Here is a 17,529-nt window from a genome sequence, read left to right as displayed (position 1 = left end):
ATCATTGTCACCCTGCCTTCCTGGATCATTTTTTCTGCTTTGAAAAGGGAATATGATGTCTAGCACTAGAGGAGACAGGTTAGACTGTGGGGCAACCTGCATATGGGAAAGGCTAAGTCAATCACAAAGTGCAAGTTAAAACTTCCAAACTATTGTTATAAAAGAAAAATAAGTCCCTGTTTTTTGAGCCAAAGTAAATTGGTTTTTTTCTACCAGGAGTAGGACATATTCCTAACTGAGACACTGGTCATGCAATAAGTAATGTTGAATGTTGATTCACCAGCCTTCTGAATGTAACGCTCCTTCTCAGGTATGCTTGTTAATCAAAAGCTACAGACTCACTGAATCTAGCCTTCTATTCTCACTGATTAAAGTTTTCACCCTAGCAACTTTCGAGCCCAAAACTTCTCAAAATATCTTATTCCACAGACTGTTATCTGAAACATTCTAATGGCATAAAGTGCGATTAGGAAAAAAAGAGTATATTTATCCAGGGTTTATTTTTTAAATATATACTTTTTAGAAAAACAAAAGAAAGAAGACACAAAGAGTATTTTTCTTCAAGTAAACAATGATCAAGGTGCTAATATAAAATATGTTCAGTTTCCCCTCTCCCCCACCCCCCCATCAACCCTCAGTTTGTTCTCTATATTTGAGAGTCTATTATGGTTTGCACCCCTCCCTCTCTGTAACTATTTTTCCCCTTCCCTTCCCCCATCGTCTTCTGTTACATTTATCAAGTTCCACATGAGTGAAAAGATATGATATCTTTCTATGTAAGCAATGAACCATACATGGGAATCTACCTCCAAAACGAAGAGCATGCTCTACACACTGTATGTTAGCCAAGTTAACAATAAATTATATTTAAAAAATAATAAAAATAAATAAAAATCTCAATACATAAAAAATTTTTTTTAAATATGTTCAAATAGTAGTAACTGTATTCGCCACATTAGGGACATAGGTTCCTAAATTTAGACTAGCTTTGATTTCTTTTTTTCAGAAAACCATGTTTTTTTTACTGATTATGATGACAAGGTCAACTTTCTGGACCTGAACACAGATTATTAGACACATTAAGAACTCTTCAACATAATTTATCACAAGAAAATAATTTGAAGAGTTGTTTTATAAAAGGCAACACACACACACACACACACACACACACACACACACACACACGAGTCCCTAATGACAGGAACATGAATTAAATTTATCCTTTGTAGAAAGCTTGAATGTTATTCATCAGAAAATAACTACTCAACATTGTTTATTCCAATTCCAGCTCAGCTCCTGGAATCTCAGATTCCTGAGGGAACCAGTATTGATTCCCTTAGGCCCCTGCTCTAAACTCCCCAATTAGAAGGAAGCACAGAAAGACCATGGTGGTAATCAGCCCACACTGCTGCAGAAAGAGAATCTGGAGGCAACTCTGGAGTAAGTAAAACAAAGCAAATCCCATTTTTCAAATCAGCCATGTTTTCATCCCAGCGTGTGCTGGAAATGGTGGAGCAAAAGGGTCAGAACCAAAGTTCCAGTATGCTTCACCCAAAACCAGGAATAAGCCTTTCATCCCTGGTGATACAACAGCAATGGAGGGAGGGAACTGAACTGGACTGGGTACAAATGAACAAAAGATTGAAAGGCTGATTGAATGAATGAATGAATGAATGAAAAGTATACTATTGTATACTATTGCATGTGTTTTTGTTTGGTTTTTTTGTTTCATTTTGTTTTGTTTTGTTTTGTTTTGTTTTGTTTTGTTTTGTTTTGTTTTGCATGTGTTTTTATGACCAATTCCGAGTAGCCATTCAATGCCTGGTCCTGTGCTGGGAATTTTACATCAATCACCTCACTTTGTCACATCATTACAAAGCAGCCTTTACTTCTTTCTCTTCCTCTTCCTTTTGAAAACAATTAAAACTATTTCAAAAAGAAATGGTGATGAAATTTATAAGTTTAAAGACTCTCTCCCCACTCCCATGCCCAAGGATAACCACTAAACATTTGATGTGATTCCTTCTTGAGCTTTTTCATGGATAAATAAAGAAAATGAGAAAAAGAGAGAGTGGATGTGAATAAAAGTGTTATTTTTAAAGGGTCCACACGTTATGTATTATTCTGCAGCTTTCTTTGCTCATTTGACAGTAAGACAGGAACACCTTTCCATAAGAGCATATATTTATCCCATACATTTTGGCCAGTGTGTTAATCTCATAATAAGTTTCTCTTCTGATTTATTTAACTCTATTTCCAAATTTTTGCTTTTATAAGCAGTGTTACAATAAACATCATGACCTTCTAAGTAATTCTGTGATCCCATTTTACAGACACTAGACCTGAGGTCAAGGGGAGTTACCCCCTTTGAATCTATGTGGTATGATCAAAATTCCAACCCAGGTCAGCCTATTCACTTTCCCTTCCACCTCACGGTGCTGCATATAAAGGAAGCTTCAGAAGCACCAGAGTTCAGTATAGGGTAGTCACGCTTGGGGGGTTGTCTCTTCTACTGGTTGTCCATAGTTCTTGAAAAAACGTCCCCCAATATCTCATGCATTTTATTTAAATTCAAGATGATTACATTGAAATGGTAAATGTCAGGATTCTATCAAGATTCTAAGCCGAGTAGACTCATGAGAATTCTAGCTTCCTCTGACCAGTGCCTTCACCCACTGGATAGAAGTCTCCTTGAAAGGGCTCTATTTCAACCCTTAGCCCTCACTAAATGTTGAAGAGCACTGTTTCTTTTTCCATCACTACATAATTAAGCCACTCTATTCTTCAAGATATTTGAAAAAACCAGACTGCCCAAGAAACATTAACAACAGGTGCAGTTTGCTAAACTCTCCGCCACTAAATGCACTTTCTTAGCGAAAACTGATCATCTCATCTATGGAGCTACAGCTCTGCCTGGCTTTAATGACATGAGTACAGGAGATTTCTACTGATATAGTGGGGACATGGCTTTTCCTTTGTGAGGGATTTCTGTTATTGTGTAATATTTAAGGTGCATGAAAATATATTTAAGATAATGTAACAACTATTCATGGAGCCACCATCTAACTTCTGCGACTTGCTTTTTGTTGCTCAGCATTCCATTTGAGAAATTTATCCACATGGATTTTCTGGCTCCAGCTTACTGAATTTTCACTACTTTATTTAATAGTATATTTTTCTGTGATCAACAATGCTTTTTGTGTGTGTATAAATATATTTATATGGCTACATTTACACGTGCATGTATTCATGTGTATATATATCCTTGCTTATGTGGTCAAGAATTTCTCTAGAATATGTACCTATAATGGAAATTCAGGAAGGCATATATTTAATTTTACTAATATTTCCAAATTTGCCCCCAACATGATTATGCTAATTTACCTTCTACCAGAAATATATGATTCCACATCTTCACCAAAACTTTGCATTTTAAACTGAAGAATATAAAATTATTTTTCAATGCAGCATTAATACATAATTATCAAATAACTAGTGAGTTGTGTTTACTTTCACATTTCTATTGACCATTTAGGTTTTCTTTTCTATAATATCCTGATTATATATTTTGTAAATTTTTCCCTTGGGATAATTTATAGAAATTCTTTACATATACTGGATGCTAATTACCTGACATTTATATATGTTGCAAAAAAAAATTACTTAAGTAAATTTCTAGTCAGTATTTAGCCTCTTCTCTTTTACAATGTTGGTATTTTTAATTTAAAAATAGGTTGGATTTTCAATGTTTTATTTTTTGTGCATTCATGTCCTATTTAAGTATTTTTCTGTATATCTAAGTCATGGGTATTTTGTTATGTTTTACTCTCAAAGCTTTACAATTCAAATCTTTAATCCATTTGGAAATTATTTTCATAAAATGTAAAGTAGGAATACAAGATTATTTTTCATGTGTATAAACATTTATAGCACCAATGTATTGGACCATTTTTCACTGACATACATGCTCCTGGCTTCATACATCAAGCTTCCAGAGGCCCATGGGCCTGTCTTTTATTTCTTTTTATGGATTCCATTGATCCATTTGTCCATCCTCACACCATTCCATACGATAATGTCTTTACTACTATCACTTTTTAAGAAGTTCTGATTCTGATAGAGTAAGTTCTCATCTTGTTCTCCTTTAAAATTGTCTTTGCTATTTTTAGATATTTTCTCTCCCACATAAATTTTAGAATAAGTTTGTCAAGATGTATGTAAAATTCTTCCAAATTTGCTTAGAATTACATTGAATTTGTAGATTAATATGGGGGGGGTGTAATGTTTATAATATTGAGTTCCTCTCCATGATCCTGGTCTGTTTTAAGCCTTTAAATAAAGTTGTATTATCTCAGTAAGGGTCATGAACATTCTTTCTTATATTTATGCCTAGATACTTTATTTTTGATGTTATTATAAAATAAATTTTTTAATAACACTTTTGATTTCTGGTGAACAGAAATGCAATTGATTTGTTTATATTAAACTATTATTAAATAACTTTACTAGGCTCACTAAGAATTTATCTGCCAATTATCTAGGATTTTTTATAGAGACAATTACATTATCTAAAGCTAATAATAGTTGTGGTTTTTCCTCATAATCATTTTACCTTTCATGTCTTCTTCATTTTGTTCTGGCTTCTGAAAAAATACTGAACAGATTCAGTCATAACAAGCATCCTTGCCTTATTTTTTATAGGCACTGTGTCTCATGATTTAATAGTAATTATGTTTAGTCCAGCAATGTGGAAAGTAACTTTTACCAGGTTATAACAGTCTCTACCTGTTTTCATTTTTGTTCTATTGAATCATGAAAAATTATTGAATTTTACCAAACAATTGTTCTGTATCTATTGAGAAGATCATATGGCTTTTTAAAGAATATATCGATATGGCAAATTATATCAATAAAATTTCCAATGTTAAAAAATGCTTTCATTCCTGGGATAAATACAAATAGGTCTTGATTACTGATGGTAAGTACCTTTTAGCTGCTTCTGATGTTTCTTTCCTGCAAGAAAACTCAGTCTGTATAATCGCAGACTCTCTATCCCCATCTTATCCACTAAGTTCCTAAAAAGATGGCATGACAAGTCTGATTAGTAAAACTGAGAACAATCTGGCATGTTTTGCCCTGCCTTAATTCTTAGCAGCAGTCAACCTACTAAAGCCCATGCTCCCCTGAACTCCCAGAGGCACTTTCCCACCATGTGCAAGAGGCATGTTCCTATCACTGTCATTAAGACTGGGTGGGAAAAATATCAACTTATGGTGTTCATTGGCAGCAAATAATTTGACTAATAAACTTACAATTTGGGGCATGCCTGGCTGGATCAGTTGGGGGAATATGCAACTGTTGATCTTGGGGTTGTGGGTATGAGCCCCATGTTGGATGTAGAGATTACTTAAAAATAAAATCTTTTCAAAAATAAATAAATAAATAAACCTAAAATTTTCCCCCAGGTGTCCAAAGGTGATATTATGGTCCCCATACAGACATTATCTTTTATTTATCAACTTGTTCAAATCCAAAAAGGAAGAGAATAGATATTTACGAGAGCCTCTTTGATATCCTAGAAACTGTTTGTTTAATACATGAATGGATTTGGTCAATGAATGTGTATTTAAGTTGTTTGCATCTAAATTCACAAATGAGGTTGGGTCTAATTTTCTTTTCTCATATTTTACTTATTTTGGTTCCAATGCAATATTGACATGAATTGGAAAATGTTCTTTATTGTGATTTTCAGGAAGAGCTTATATAATATTAGAATTCATTGTTCCATAAATGCATGATAGAACTTTCCTATAACACAATGGGGACAAGTGTTTGTTTGAGTAAACTTTAAAATATCAAGCAAAGTCATTTAATGGTTTTAAAATATTTAAATATATTTAAATATTTCACACACACACACACACACACACACAATCACTCCAACTGTTATCACTACCCATTTAATCTACATTTTTCCTAAAAAGTTTTTTTAAACAAAATAAATTTTCCAAATTATATGTATGGAATAAAACACAGTTCAACAAACATCATGTAGCAGCAAACAAGTATAAAATGGATAGTAAGTTTTATTACTATGTTTGACTTTCCTGGGTAAATGAATCAAGGCAGGAATGGAGTTTATTCCATTTTTTCCCCAAAAGAACAAACAATAGGGGAAAAAATAAGGAATTGTTATTTTAAATGTAGAGATTTCTGGTCTACGGAGAATACTATAGACAAAGATAATAGACAACAGAATGTAAGAAAATTTTTGTCAAGTCAATAACAGAGTGCTCAAACTATATAAAGGAAGAGCATCCATCCATAAATTGACCCACAGAGATATCGATAAAAAATATGATTCCAAAATTCTACAAAAATATACTATACAAAGATCAAATTAGTTTCTGGTTAGAAAATAAAACAAATTAAAATGGAGATGTCACTTTACAAGTATTTTCTGGTATAAAAACTATTAAGAAAATACCAATGTTCCCAAAAAAGTGAGGATATGGGAACCCCCATGAACAATTAGCAGGAATGCACACTGATGCCTCCATTATGCAATGTGATCTGGAAAACTTGGTCAAAATAAATACATGCATACTCTAAGAGTCAACATTTTTTGTTCCTAGAAAAATTTAGTTATTTGTAGTGGACATACAGTGGAAATAAAAAACACTGAGTTATTTGTGGTGGAAACAAGTTGTAGGTGGCCGACTACCCATTGTTAGGAAAGCACATAGGTAAATTATGATAGATGGACACGATAGAGTAATGTTACTCAATGTGTGGTCCCTGGACCAGCACCCCAGGTCCTGGACTCTCTGTCTCCACTCAATGATGTAATAAGAATTGAAAGTGAGAGTAAGCATCTAAAACTATTACAGAATTTTGACAATGCTGATAATTTTTTATTGCTATATGCAACAATATTGATCCATGACATATTACAAATTTTACAAAGAAAATGGTCCTTTACCATAGATAACTTGATAAACACTTCCATAAAAGACTCTACTTGGGCATGAGTCCATGATAATAGAGGGAGCAGAATTAGTAAGGAGACAGAAAGAGTAAGGTGAGAATACAGAAAAAAATTAAAGCAAAATCATATAGAAATTTATGGGTAAATCAAGATTTTCATGCATAATAATTTATGTAAAATGGGATTTATGAATTAAAATGTATACAGCATAAAAGAAAGCTTAATTTTTAAAAGTATGTTTTCATATGTCCCCTAATTAATAGATTTAAGAAATATATTGAACAAAAGCTTAAATTCTTAGTATAATTAAAGAGTCAGTTTTCACTCTCATAACAAAGAAACTGATCCATGGCAATTTTCACAAAACATAGATCTAAATTATCTAAAGTCAGATGTCAAGTTATAGACTTTAAATGTGAGTCAAGGGGCGCCTGGGTGGCGCAGTCGGTTAAGCGTCCGACTTCAACCAGGTCACGATCTCGCGGTCCGTGAGTTCGAGCCCCGCGTCAGGCTCTGGGCTGATGGCTCGGAGCCTGGAGCCTGTTTCCGATTCTGTGTCTCCCTCTCTCTCTGCCCCTCCCCCATTCATGCTCTGTCTCTCTCTGTCCCAAAAATAAATAAACGTTGAAAAAAAAAAAATTAAATGTGAGTCAATTGTCTCATAGAAAATATCCTCTGACTCCATTGTGAAACCAAATATTATACCATTGCCAATTCCAAAATTAGTTAAAGGACCACAAGGTCTTAGCTTTCTCTGCTCTTCTTTCTTTACACCTTTCCAGCTGATACTTAATCTTTGCTAGCCATGGAACAAAACAATGGCACTGAAATAAGTGAGTTCATTCTCCTGGGATTTGCTGGTCAATGCAAGTCGTGGCATATTCTCTTCATAGTATTTCTAGTGATCTACGTGGCCATCCTAGTGGGCAATATTGGAATGATCCTACTCATCAAGATTGATTCTTGCCTTCATACCCCGATGTATTTTTTCCTCCAACACTTGGCATTTGTTGATCTCTGCTACACCTCTGCTATCACTCCCAAAATGCTGCAAAACTTTGTACAAACAGAGCAATCCATCTCATTCATAGGGTGTATGGTGCAATTACTAGTCTATGGTGCTTTTGCAACGATTGACTGTTACATCTTGGCTGCAATGGCAGTGGACCGGTATGTCGCCATCTGCAATCCACTCCGCTATCCAATAGTCATGTCCCAGAGAGTCTGCATTCAACTCCTATTTGGCTCATACTTCATAGGTTTTCTAAATGCCTCTGTAAACACAAGTTTTACTTTTTCACTGAACTTTTGCAAATCCAATAAAATTAACCACTTTTTCTGTGATGAACCCCCAATTTTGGCTCTCTCTTGTTCCAACATTGACTTCAACATCATGCTGCTAACTGTCTTTGTGGGGTTTAACCTAATGTTCACTGTGCTGGTTGTCATCTTTTCCTACATATGTATCCTGGCTGCCATCCTGAAGATATCTTCCATTGCAGGGAAGAAAAAAGCCTTCTCCACGTGTGCCTCCCACCTGACAGCAGTCACTGTTTTCTATGGGACTCTGTCTTACATGTATCTGCACCATGGGACCAATGAGTCTCAAGAGCAAGAAAAAATGGCTTCTGTGTTTTATGGCATTATGATCCCCATGTTAAACCCCTTCATCTACAGCCTGAGAAACCAAGATGTGAAGGAAGCCCTAAAAGTGGTTACAAAGAAGTGCTTCTGGTTTGATCATTGATTTCTGATTTTTTACACTTGTAAACAAGACTGACAGTGCCAGTTTTTAAGAAATCAAAACCAAACTTCCAAGCAACATAAGAAAATTTGCTCAATCTTTCTAATACTGAGCTGCAAATTAAAGTTTAACAGTGAGATAACCAGTTTAAAGTAACTGGCAAAACTGAAAAAGAATCATAACACTTACTAATTGCTGTGATGCAAGGGCAATCATGCTCTCATTCATTGTGAATGGAAAATTGAAGTGTTACTTCACCCTAGGAAGTATCTGGCAATATCTTTTTTTATGTTTTTAAATTTATTTTTGAGAGAGAGAGAGAGAGAGAGAGAGAGACAGAGTGCAGGTGGGGGAAGGACAGAGAGAGAGGGACACATAGAATCCAAAGCAGGCTCCAGCTCCAAGCTGTCGGCACAGACCCTGATTTGGGGGGTGGGGGGGGCAGCGGGGTTCAAACTCACAGACCATGAGATCATGACCTGAGCTGAAGTTGGACGCTTAACCAACTGAGCCACTCAGGCACCCCGGCAGTATCTTTTTTAAACAAACAAAGAAACATCTTCAATTCAGAATTTCAGACGTGTAAACTGATCTATGGAAATAGAAATTCCAGTCTATAAGGTCATATATTTAATAGATATTAAATTGCAGCATTGTTTAGGAAGATAAGACCAAGAAAGTGAATATTGTTCAGTAGGGAAATAAATTCGTATTTGTTATGATTCCAAAATCTGTATCTGTTGCTACATAGCAAGTTTCTACAAATTTAAGGGCTTAAAACACAATTATTATTTTATGCTTTTATGGGTCAGGAATGTGGACACTGCTTAAATACATCCTCTGAGATGCTACAATCAAGGTGTCAACCAGGACTGAGAACTGAGGCTCAACTGGGGATCCAGTTTCCAAACCCCCTAATGTAATAGGCAGGACTCATCTCCTTGCAGTTGTAAGACTGAGATTCCTGCCTTCCTACTGGCCGCCAGCCAGAGGTTTCACCCAGCTCTTAAAGGCTATCCACAGTCTTTTCTGTGTGGCCCTCTCCATAACCCCTCTCATAACATGGCAGTTTACTTTTCAAAGCAGGGAAGCCATACGGTTGATCGGTATATATACCATGTGAAACAAAACACACCTCTATGCCCAAATCATACTGCCATTTCAAGACTCAGTCTCTCCTTGAAGTTTTCCCAGCCTAGCTTTTGTTTCTTGCCAACTTTCTACCCCTTGGGGGTAATTCTTTCTTCCACTGAGTACCTACAGCACTTTATTTATTATTTATCACTTCCTATATAAATTACTTACTTATAAGACTCTCACTACCATTTATACCATTGTCTTTCTATGACCTTTTAACATCTGGTATAGAGCCCTAGACACAGTAGGTATTCTATAAATATTGAATGAATAACGTGATAAAATACAATAATACTGACAGCTTTCTAACTGTAAGTTCTGTGAGTATGTAGCCTACACTAGTGGTCTTTAAAAACCAATCTGTGGGCAGCAGTATTCAAATGACCAGGAAAAGTTTTTAAAGTGCAAATAATCATTGCTTAGTCCTGGAGGTATTGATTCAGTAACATTAGCCAGAGGCCGATAACTATAAATATCTATACATGCAGAGTGTTTCTTTAGTTGCATGGTCCACTGGAAAGCAGTATTTAAGAGCACAAGATTTTAAATAGTTTACTATGTAGTTGATGTCGCAACCCTGTCACTTGCCAATACTGTCCTTTACAAATTATTTCATCTTTCAAACCTTGTTTCCCATAACAATACATATCTCAAGAGATTTTTTTTTTTTGCTTGCTTGTTTGTTAGTAATAGGTAAGCTAAAGAATAGAAATCATAGTACCTGGCACTAAGGTGTGGCAGTCTTTATAAAAATACCCTCATTTCTCTCTCTCTCTCTCAGTAAAAAGTCTCCCAAAACAAAACCAAACAAAAAGTCTCCCAGGGTTTGCAACATGAAATCTTTCCCCTCTGGGAAACTCCTCTCTTTCAGCAGAAAACTAACCAATGAAGACTGTTTTCTTTGATCCTGTCTCAGCATCTAGAGGCACAGACACTCGAGGGAACAGACACTTACTCCCATACCTCAACTATACACTCTTTTTGTGGAGAAAGCACTTGGTTAAACATAAGCCTGCACTAGCTGGGGGAGGGGTGGGGGGTGGAAATCTAAAGACAAATCCCCTGTAAATAAATCAAATTGAATTTTTCCTGTTCAGCTGTGCATTATTTTGACAGGGGGGAACCACAATAAAATCTATAGGGTTAGAGCCAATGTGCCAATATAATTAACTCCAAGGGTGGGTACAGTCATCTTATCTTCAGCAAAGTAAAAATGTAAATGGAGAGAGGAAATTATCAATCATATTGAGAAATTATGAAACGGTGAGAGAGATGACAGCTAACATATTAGCCATGATGTCCCCAGCTGAACTGAACAACTTTTACAGAATATAAGCAATAATAAGACAAGGCCACTCCACGAGTGAGATGAATTCAGACAGAGAAAAGGCCAGTCTTGCAACGATGTCTGAAAAGTGACAGGAGCAAGAACTCAAATATTCCCCTTTCCAACGAAAAGGAGTAAACATCCCTTCCCTAACCACTTTAATGTCTCTCTTTCTGGTATAAATTACTAAAGTGTCTAATCATCAAATTCCTGGTAACACTCAAAACAGAACTTGCGTCCACTTCCTAAATCCTTCTTCGAATCACCCAGCGCAGGTCTAAATCCTTCAAAAGTCCTTCCCAGTTTCCTCTTATCCAACACGCGGGGCGCTCTGAGATGCGACGTGGTTTTCCTCACTGCAGCAGGTGAAGGAGGCCCGTCTACATCTGGGTTCCTGGTGTTGGTTGGCTATTGTGTGTTGACGGTGAGAACTGTGCCACGTGCATCTATTACCTCTCTTGAATTTGGCTTCTCTTTGTTACTCATTTTCTTACCGCAAAAGAAACTAATATGTGCCCATGATCTTTTAAAATATAGCTGGTCTTAAAGTTATTTTTATTCCTCAGCTTTCTTAAGTTTGCCATATATTTTTCCAGATGGAGTTTTCCTCACATAAGCACGCGCGCGCACAAACACACACACACACACACACACACACACACACACGCATAAACACACACAGATTTTTAATTAAAAAACACTTCACATACTATATACATTTTTCTGCAAAATGCTTTACTTACCTAACAGTACGTTATTAACAGTTTTTCTAAAAAATACACAGAGATATACCCCATTATTTTGGGGTGTTTCATGGAACCATAAACTATAGATTCACTCTCACTTATTTTAGCATCACCCTACCTACTGCTTATATTTTGGCATAAAAAAAAAAAAAACAGTACTTCGTAGAATCCCCTGGATTTCTGGGTTTAAAGTCAATTTTTTCCATCTCCTTCTATCAAAGATAAAACGGAAGTTGAGAGAAATTACAGTTGCTGTCCAAGATCACATACCTACTGGATGCTAGATTCAAGATGCAAATCTCAATCTTTCCGACTACAAAGTCTATCTACGTTTCATGGCAGGTGATATAAAATAAAACCTCAAGGTAGCTTGGATATGATATAGTTTGGACAACTCCAAAATGCTTGTATTATTCATCCAGTTAAAAGCCCCTTCCAGAACTTCTACTTCTTCCCAAGATGGAGTAACAGGGATTGGATTTACCCTCCTACCTGAAACATGAAAAAGTGAACAAAATATATAAACTAATGGTTTGCAAGACACTTGCATCAGGCTATAAAAGACAATGACTCTTGAGAAGCAGCAAACAAATGAGCTGTAAAATTTCCCAGACTTTTGCCTTAAGAAAGTTTCCAGACCACAGTGCAAAAAGGTTAGTAGACTTTCTAAAGGAATGGAGCTGAAAATCTGGACAGACCAAGGAAACCAGGGTTTGCAGGACAAGACACTGAAGAAAAGGAGTTGCACAGACAGAAAACCCTAGATGTGCAAAGGGCCCCTCAAATATTTAGCTGAAAGCTGGTCAGTACACTTTCTTCCTCTATGCATTTTTTTCTCTCAGTAAAAATATGTAATATCTGTATCTAAAACTATAGAAATCTACAATGACCTTTTTGTCGATTTTTCTCTTTTCTAGTAGGTGACACAGGCAGGGATCAAAATAACTTTTAAAAGCATATTGCAGAATTCATTCCTTCATTTCATCCATTCCCTGCCTTGTTCCCAGGAAAAGTTTAAAGTATATTATGGACTCTCTAAACACAAATTTTAATTTTTATTCAAGAAAGTTTAACACACTATAACACAAAGCCATTTTGTCAGATGTCATTCTGCAAAGGTGATTTTAATGTTGAAATGCCCATTTAATAAGTGAACATAAGCTTAATATTTTAGGCAAATTATTCTGCAAAACTTCATCACAGATGATCAGAGATTGAGGTAACTTCAGTGAACACCAGCACCGTAATCCAATGATGTATAAAAGAATAGAAGGTGAGGAATGTACCTCCTTGATCCTTGTGAGTTCTCATATTTTCTGGCAGATGTGAGCATAAAGAGAAGCAGAGAAATTGGTAGAAAAAATGAGACCTTTGCCCTAAGAATTGTAAAAGGGAACCTGGAGAAAATCAAACACTGGGAATAAGTCTCCTGGAAAATCATTTCATGGAAGAATGGAATTACAACAGCATCATTCCATGGACAAAAGCCATGGATGTTCTTCTTTTATGTAAGACAGTTTATTAAAAGCCTGGAGACAGAATCAGACTTATTATTAACTAAAATTAGTATAGGCTTTCTACATGTCCACATATAGAAAATACATTATCTCGTTAGCTTTAACAAAATAATCCTCATTTCAGATTATGAAAAACATGTAATCCCTATTTTCACATTGTGTAACTCAGAGCAGTTGAACAATCTGTTCAAACCACATAACTAAATGGTGAAACCAGGGTTTTAATTTAATCCCAGAGACTGCACTCTTGACTAATTAGATAGATAAATGATTGATTGATAGAGAAAGAGAGAGAGAGCAAGCATTGGAGGAGCAGAGAGAGAGGGAGAGACAGAATCCCAAACAGGCTCTACACTGTCAGCATAGAGCCTGATGTGGGGCTCAAACTCACAAACTGTAAAATCATTACCTGAGTCAAAACCAAGAGTAGGATGCTTAACCCAATGAGCCACCTAGGCACCCCCAAGGCATTTTTTTAAGTTTATTTATTTTGTGAGATTGAGAGGCGGGGGCGGCTAGCAGAGAAAGAAGGAGAGAAAGAATCCCAAGCAGGCTCCACTCTGACAGTGCAGAGCCTGATGCTGGGCTCAGTCTCACGGACCATGAGATCATGACCTGAACTGAAATCAAGAGTTGGCTGCTTAACCACCTCAGCCACCCACGCACCACAGAGTGTTCACGGAATTTTTAACAGAGCTCTTGTAACTATATATCTTACCTTTTCATTACCTTTCTGCAGTTCTAATGCCATCGGTCACTTTGTCTGTCCTGAACCCCCAGTGACTCTTCATGCTCCCATATACATATCAGCATAGCAATCACTGCCTTCGTGGAGTTGAACTTGAACATTGCATCAGTTGCCATGATTGTCATCATATTCTCCTGCACATATATCTGGCTGCTGTCCTGAGGATGTGCTCAGGGACAGGGCTGTGGTTCCCACCTAATAACTGGCACCATGTCCATAGGACCCTCTCTTATGTGTATTTACAGCCTGATTCTAACAACCCCAGGAAAATATGAAAGTGACTGCCATGTTTTACACTTGCAATTCCTATGTTGGACCCTTGATCTACAGCCCAAGAAACAAGGAAGTGATGCAAGCAAGAATACAATAGCAAAGAAGTGTTTAGGAACTGGGCCTTGTTTCCTAATATTAGGCACGAGGAAATATCCAAGCAACAGTTTTTCACAAGAAGCTCTTTGCTCAAAGCAATTTCTCCAATGTTGAGATTCCTAAATCCCTAAATTATATGAAAGGTTACCAAATCTTCACAGAGATGAATCTATCTGGAGAGCAACACAGCCCTTCTGCCTAATGAGCAAGCCTCTCTTGCTAATGACTGATCTTTATAAAGAGTATGAAAAAATAGCAATAAATATGCTTACAGCAACATCATTCAAAGAGTATCTGAAAACCAGCCAATGCAATATTAATCTGAGAAAAGCAACATCCACTTCCACGAACAGCTAAGGTAGAAAAGAGAACTTTTTGTACACTGGGAAAGCAGGCGAGAGTCCATAAAGACATCTGAGGTAGATTGGGGTGCAAAAGAAAATATTAAGCAAATATCTATGAAGATCCAACACAGAGCAGAACCTCCAGGATAGTCAACAATAAAAAACTCTTCCCAGATCCTATAAGTACACAGATCTCATATTATCCCATCACCAATAGTGCCCAGATGCTCTCTGCCAAGATCTGAAGCCATTGGAGACCCCAGAGACAGAGGACACCTCCAATTGGCCAATGGCTGTGGTGACAGCCATGGCCAGCAGTGAGCTACCATAACAGACTTCTGACATCAGGCCTAGCATCATTCTGCCCAGTCACTGGCATTGGCTGGAAAAATGATGGGAAGCTCTCACCCAGCATCACAAAATCTTGTGGCTGTGTCAATGCAGATAAGCTCTGTGTCAATGCAAACAGTGACAAAATTTCCCTTAACCCAGCATTTCCCAAAATGGAGTCCAGAAAACTTATTCTCACAAGCAGCTCAACATGAAAAGGCTTCCAAGGACAAGAAGTAGTAAAAATTGTAAGTTAATCAATATCCTATTTGTTTACCACTGAACTTTCCAGAAGTATATAACACAGGAACTTGCATTTTGAATCTCTAAGACAGAAAGAGTCTGGAGTATTTCCCAAATTTGTTGGGCCGCAGGACTCTTTTTAATCTATGGGCCATTGGCTGTACTGTCTTGATTCTAAAATACACATTTCTGGGGCGCCTGTGTGGCTCAGTCGGTTAAGCGTCCGACTTCAGCTCAGGTCACGATCTCACGGTCCGTGAGTTTGAGCCCCGCATCGGGCTCTGGGCTGATGGCTCAGAGCCTGGAGCCTGTTTCAGATTCTGTGTCTCCCTCTCTCTGCCCCTCCCCCGTTCATGCTCTGTCTCTCTCTGTCTCAAAAATAAATAAACGTTAAAAAAAATTTTTTTAAATAAAATACACATTTCTTTCATGATTTAATATTTCAGATGTTGGGATTCTCTTAAAATCCAATGCACACTTAACAGAGCAATAAAATTATTGTAAAATTCCTGCTGACTGTCAATCTATCTAATATAATATGACATAATATAGGAAATACACATTAACAGTTTGGAACACAAGTGTCCTGTAGTACGGTTTGAAAAATACCTCTTTTTTAAAAAGAGCTGTTTAAGTATGTTTATAAAAGTAACTAAAGTGGGCACAACTTGGGCACGGAGCTGGGGGAGGAGCCAAGATAGTGGAACAGCATGGAAGGTTTTTTCTGCATCTCCTCTCCGTGAAATACAGCCAGAGCAACGCTAAACCATCCTGCACACCTGAAAAACTGATGTGGGGGTTCACACAACAATCTGCACAACCTGAACCACAGAACTCAGCAGGTACGCGGCACGGAGAGGTAAACTGGAGGAGAGAGAAGCTGCAGAGGGAAGGATGCTGTTTTTGCCGGCGGAGAGAGGACGGATGGGGGGTGGGGGCTGGGGGGGGGAGAATACGGAAAAGCACCCCCCCCAAAGCAGCCGGAGAGAAAGTGGAAAAGCGGAAACAGCCGCAGAGACTGAACTAAAAATAGAGAAAGGAGAAAGGAGAGGGTTTAAATTCCATTAAAACTTTATCAACCGAGGGAGCGCAGAGTCTGCAACTCCGCAGCTCCATACCTGGCGGTGCTCTGGTGAGAAGGGCGAATCCCCAGGAGCAGACTGGGGTCCAGGTGTCTTCAGGCCACACGGCAGAGGCAGTTTCCCTGCTGGGAGGACATCTGGTAGAGGCTGTGTAGCCCCCGCACAGGCAAAAGCGCCAGCAGACCCCGGAGAACAACCACATTCGCTGGTGCCAAAGCAGGGTCGTGGAGGGTGAAGCCTGGTGCCAGATGTGTGTTGTGATTTTCAGTAATCCCTGAAATGCTGCTGCTACACGATCGCGTGAATTTTTTCTGGGGTGGACTGGCATCCAGCCACAGTCTCTGGACATCAGCGGTAGCATGGTGTCACGAACGTTCCTGGGGGCGGCCGCCGCGGGCCATTGCTCATTGCTCAGCGAGACCCTCCCACAGAGGATCTGAGCCGGTCAGAGCTGCCATCCCTGCGAACTGAGGTGTCGGGCAATACGGCCGCATCTGAGATAAAACTCAGGAGGGAGGTGCCGCCCGGCAACCTGACGGCTTGGTCACAGACGGTGTAAAAGCGGGGAGTGGATGGAAGCCGGAGAAAAAGGACGGGTGCATGATTGTTTGTCAGGGAGAGCGCGGAGATCTGATCGGAGAGACTGGATGCCTGGGTGACGCCATGTTCATCCGTCCCACGCATGCGCATACACACCTACAAACGCCACAGCAATCCACCCCAGTGAGCTAAGCAGCGCCATCTACTGGAGAACAGGACCATTACACTAAGCACTGCCCAACTGGGCCAACCTTGCTCTTCACGAACACCACAAATTTCTCCACCTGCTTAGTTTACTGACCATAAAGTCCTTCATAGTTTGACTCCTAGGAGAAAACAATGTAATTTCAATCATATTCCAGCCTGTTCGCTGGTCCATCTATTCAATTTTCTTTGTTGTTGTTGTTTCTTTTC

The 17,529-nt window shown here is 38.1% G+C and overlaps 1 protein-coding gene and 1 long non-coding RNA gene across 3 annotated transcripts in view; one reads left to right on the top strand and one right to left on the bottom strand.

Moving 5' to 3' along the window:
* LOC112865115 (uncharacterized) overlaps positions 1-17,529 on the bottom strand; it is a 166,251-nt gene extending 148,722 nt beyond the window's left edge. For both annotated transcript variants that reach the window (XR_015240815.1, XR_015240814.1), the window contains exon 1: positions 16,612-17,529. This is a non-coding gene — a long non-coding RNA (uncharacterized LOC112865115). The remainder of the gene's footprint in view (positions 1-16,611) is intronic.
* LOC112865996 (olfactory receptor 5AK3-like) lies at positions 7,794-8,735 on the top strand. Its single transcript, XM_025929034.1, has one exon. It carries the CDS (start codon positions 7,794-7,796, stop codon positions 8,733-8,735), a length of 942 nt encoding a protein of 313 aa, XP_025784819.1.

The sequence above is a fragment of the Puma concolor genome, chromosome D1 (assembly GCF_028749965.1).
Source record: "Puma concolor isolate L17-30 chromosome D1, mPumCon1.1.hap2, whole genome shotgun sequence".
NCBI lineage: Eukaryota > Metazoa > Chordata > Mammalia > Carnivora > Felidae > Puma > Puma concolor.
Note: the sequence above shows the minus strand (reverse complement) of the source record. Positions and strands in the feature narration are given on the sequence as shown.